The sequence below is a fragment of the Berghia stephanieae genome, chromosome 1, assembly GCF_034508935.2.
Source record: "Berghia stephanieae isolate SIO BIC M18660-M18661 chromosome 1, UCSD_Bste_1.3, whole genome shotgun sequence".
NCBI lineage: Eukaryota > Metazoa > Mollusca > Gastropoda > Nudibranchia > Aeolidiidae > Berghia > Berghia stephanieae.
This window is the reverse complement of record NC_088360.1, coordinates 138,268,027-138,273,026: the sequence shown is the minus strand read 5'-3', so window position 1 is coordinate 138,273,026 and position 5,000 is coordinate 138,268,027. Positions and strand designations below refer to the sequence as shown.

General features: G+C 34.8%; 1 protein-coding gene across 3 annotated transcripts in view; it reads left to right on the top strand.

The window, feature by feature from the left end:
* Positions 1 to 5,000, top strand: part of LOC144963334 (3-[(3aS,4S,7aS)-7a-methyl-1,5-dioxo-octahydro-1H-inden-4-yl]propanoyl:CoA ligase-like) — an 11,636-nt gene that overhangs the window by 5,240 nt on the left and 1,396 nt on the right. For all 3 annotated transcript variants that reach the window (XM_078897271.1, XM_078897273.1, XM_078897272.1), the window contains exons 2-3: positions 2,447 to 2,685; positions 3,592 to 4,499. In XM_078897271.1, coding sequence (XP_078753397.1) covers positions 2,457 to 2,685; positions 3,592 to 4,499 — 1,137 coding nt within the window. In that variant the 5' untranslated portion in view covers positions 2,447 to 2,456. The remainder of the gene's footprint in view (positions 1 to 2,446; positions 2,686 to 3,591; positions 4,500 to 5,000) is intronic.

Sequence of the window (5,000 nt, the reverse complement as noted above, 5' to 3'; positions counted from 1 at the left end):
CATACAACATACATACATACATACAATACATACATACATACATACATACATACATATACATACATACATACATACATACATACATACATACATACATACATACATACATACATACATACATACATACATACATACATACATACATACATACATACATACATACATACATACATACATACATACTACATACATACATACATACATACATACATACATACATACATACATACATACATACATACATACATACATACATACATACATACATACATACATACATACATACATACATACATACATACATACATACATACATACATACATACATACATACATACATACAGCGGCGTGCATGCTTACAGTATAAGTGGTGCCAGACGAAAATGACGTACACACCATAATTTGTAAATATAAAAGAAAGAGAAAAAAAGAAGAAAATACTTACATACTGAATGTAAATTGCATGGTGATGTTCTTCCTGCAAATTTTTTCAATAGTTTGTTTAGAGAAATCACGAAAGAATATATTGATTAGAGTTTGGCCATGAGAGAAATGACTAAAGGGATACGTAAATATGCAGACATGATGTTCATCGAACAAAGTAATTTCAAAACTTAAGTACAAAGCGTAAGAATAGTAACAGCCATGGCCTACTAAAAATACTATAGTTACGTCATGAAACAGCCCATTCCACTTCGGAAATCAAACATGACTCTCTCTTCTCCTCTTCCTACTCAGTCTTCTCTCTCACCTCCTTCACTGTGTGTATGTGTGTGTGCTGTGTGTGTCGTGCGTGTGTGATGACGCGCGCGCAACATCACATGACTAAGTCAAACCGTGCGGTCAACACGCATATTCACGCGAAATCTTGTCATAAAGCATCCACTATTCAAGAAGTTTTGCTTAACTCGTTTACATTCATATCATAAAATTTTTGCAACTCAACACACAAAAACATAAAATAATAATAATGAAAATAATAATAAAATAATAATAATAATAATAATAATAATGATAATAATAATAATAATAATAATAATAATAATAATAATATAATAATAATAATAATAATAATAAATAATATAATAATAATAATAATAATAATAATAAATAATAATAATAATAATAATAATAAATAATAATAATAATAATAATAATAATAATAAATAATACTATATACAATAATCACGACAAAGAGAGAGAAACAAATGAACTTATTAATAATCGTGATTTCGATAATAATAAAGATGGTCGAAGTTACCATACTATGACTATGACGTAAATGACCAAAATTAGCTATTATTCCCCAGTCCAACAGAGTTGGAGCAAAAATTTCTCGGCACCTGAGGCGGGTTTTTTCTCGTATTTGAAGATGGAAAAAATTCGAGCCATTTTCTCAGGTATTCAAGGTGTCAACACTATAGTAATAGCCTTAAATGGAGACAGCAAAAATCCGCTCTTTGCAATCGTTTGAGTGGGGAAATCCAGTCATCCGCGTTTATGAGTAATTCTCATTAAACTGTATTAACCAGACTATAAACGTTCATGGTTACACACAGTTTTGTGTGTTGTCCGTTATACTTCCGGATGGCAATGTTATGAGCTTCTTTACCAAGCGCATACTATCTATAACGAAATTATTAATATCGTCTTTTATACTTAATAGAATATATTATTTTAACGCTCTTTTGTCTGGTTGCCCCTAGTATTCTATCAATATATTGCAGAAGATAGTAGTAGTAGCAGTAGAAGTTGTTGTTGTTGTTTGTTGTTGTTGCAATATGTAGTAGTAGTAGTAGTAGTAGTAGTAGTAGTAGTAGTAGTAGTAGTAGTAGTAGTAGTAGTAGTAGTATTAGTAGTAGTAATAGAAGTAATAGTAGTAGTAAAAGAAGAAGAATTAGTAGTAGTAATAGTAGTAGTAGTTGATGTTGTTGTTGTTTATGTCGTGGTTGTTGTTGTTGTTGTAGTTAAACAAATGCTCTATAAATATATTTTCTTAATTTTTATAAAACTCTTTTTCAAGACAGATCCATTAATGATATTGCCCAAGGAAAAAAGAAAACGGAATTGAGGAAGGGGATTGAAACAGGGACTCCGGGCTACAACAGTAATGTCTAGTCAACTCAACTACTCTAACTCGAACTGCCTACTTGAAAATATAAAAATTCGTAATGTGATTTTATGAAGTAATAAACAAAAGTGGTTATAACATCTTCATAAAAAAAGAACATAATACCAAACACGGAACGTTTCGGACTCAAATCCCTTCTTCAGCCAACAATAAACATCAAGAAAGAAATAGATACATGACGAAAATTCCAGATAGACGACAAATATATTTTGTAGGTCTTCTCATAAGAAGGACCATTTTTGGGATCCCCACAGAAATTTGACATTCGGAGTGTTTAAAACTTTAGTTCTTATTTTCTTTCATTTCTTCTTACAGACAAAGCGCCATGTCATCACCCCGCCCTTCCGTAGTGAGCACATTAGAGCGAAATGCCCAAACGAATCCGAATAGGCCGGCCTTCATCTTTGTTGACGAGCACCTGGACAGACTGGTTCTCACACGACAGCAAGTCTGGGACTACAGCAGGAAGTTTGCTGCCGTGTTAAGAAGAAAGAGATTGGGGAAAGGAGATGTTGTGTGTAACACTTTACGGAATTCCCCACAAAGAGTTATAAGTAAGTCGAAGCATCCGCTTCTTAAACTTATAGATTGAAGATAGAAGGCTAAGAAGCTCATAACATTGCCATCCGGAAGTATAACGGTCCAACACACAAAACTGTGTTTAACCAAGAATGTTTATAGTCTGATTATTACTGATTAGTGAGAAGTACTGATAAACGCAGATGGCAAAAAACAATAACAAAGACCTGAGTGACGTCATCTTCGAACTATCTATAGATAGTATGACGTTGGCGTCACTCAGGTCTTTGTTATTGTTTTTTTTCCATCCGCGTTTATGAGCAATTTTCACTAAACTGTATTAACCAGACTATATGAACGTTCAATTTTACACATAGTTTTGTGTGTTGGTCCGTTATTCTTCCGAGTGGCAATGTTGTGAGCTTCTTAGCCAAGAAACGCACACTATCTATAGATAGAGTGAAAACACTTTGAGCACGTTTAGTGGATATTGCTCTATATTAAAAAGCTCAAATTGTATACAAGACTAAGGTTGGTAACAATTTACTTGCTCTGTGATTTTCATTTCAGCTGATTTTGGAGTTGTTACAGCTGATTCTACAGCAATGAACGGGCAGCTTTGTTATGCCGACGGTCACGATTTTCTCTTCGCTCTAAACCAAGGCAAGGCAACCGTGGTCATTCTTGGTCATTTTCAAGCCTCTTTACTCACATTCTCTCATCAGGTGTAAAATGAATGAATACCTGGCTATTAACAGTTTTGTTTCTGTCGGGGAACAAAATGTAGTATCGCTTACCAGGCGTCATGTCTCGTTCTACTTATTAATTGATGCTGTTGGTTAGGGACCCTTTGTAACGCACTTTGAGCACGTTTAGTGGATATTGCGCTATATAAAAGGTGAAGTTTAATCAAGAGTAATAATTTACTTATTTCATTTCAGCTGATTTTGGAGTTGTTACAGCTGGTGCTATAGCAATGAACGGGCAGCTTTGTTATGCCGACGGCCACGATTTTCTCTTCGCTCTAAACCAAGGCAAGGCAACCGTGGTCATTCTTGACCCTCAGGTCAACAAAGGAGCATTTGCCATCCTCAAACCACGACTAGAACACTACGACCCAGAAACCGGGGAAGTTTCTTGTCCCGAAGTGCCCAGTTTAAAGTTCATTATGGCGTATTCTTTAAGACGTGAGCGAGGCTCGGGGAATTCTTTTCTAGAAAGTCTCGACATGGAGAAAGATCTGGTTCACGAGGAGATATCACCAGAAGATGTATGTAACTATATGTGTACAAGCGGCACGACGAACATCTTCAAACTGGTAGCAGTCAACAGTCATGTTTTGATGGAGTTTGGCAGAGCTTTTGCTCAAGCCGCAGGCGCGAAATCTGAAGACAATCTCCAAAACAATCGCCCTCTGGGCTGGCTAGGAGGCTACCCTGCAATACACCTCGTTCTTGGAACCTGTCGTGTTATTTTTAATGAGAGTAATGGAATACCTGCCAATTTTAATGAATGCCAATGGAATATTATCTGCCGAGAAAAATGCGATCTTTGTTATGCGAGTCCTTTGTCGTTGATAGATTTGAATACTGCTCGTGAAAAATCTGAGGATGCTGAAGTGAGGAATTACAGGCTCAGGCATATTATGTCCGGAGGAGGACCGGTCACCATGCACCATTTGCTTGCTTCTCTGGGAAAGCTAACTGGACAAATGAGAGTGATTTACGCAAGCACGGAAAGTGGTGTTGTTTCCTGTCTTCCGGTAGACAAATTAGAAGATTTTGAGGAGTATAAAACAGGAAAGACTATGCCTGGAATAAAGGTCAGGGTTGTTGATAGAAGTGGGAATGTAAGTAGTTGAATAAATTAATTATCATCATCATCATCATCATCGTCATCATCATCATCATCATCATCATCATCATCATCATCATCATCATCATCATATTATTATTATCATCATCGTCATCATCATCATCGTCATCATCATCATCATCATCATCATCATCATCATCATCATCATCATTATTATTATTATTATTATTATTATTATTATTATTATTATTATTATTATTATTATTATATATTATCATGATTATTATTAGCATTGTTATTATTATTATTATTATTATTATTATTATTATTAGTAGTAGTAGTAGTAGTAGTAGTAGTAGTAGTAGTAGTAGTAGTAGTAGTGGAAGTAGTAGTAAGAGTAGTAGTAGAAGTAGTAATAGTTGTGTAGTAGTAGTTGTTGTTGTTGTAGTAGTAGTGGTAGCAGCAGCAATAGTAGTAGTAGTAGTAGTAGTAGTAGTAGTAGTAGTAGTCATCGTCGTGATACTATCAATGTCGT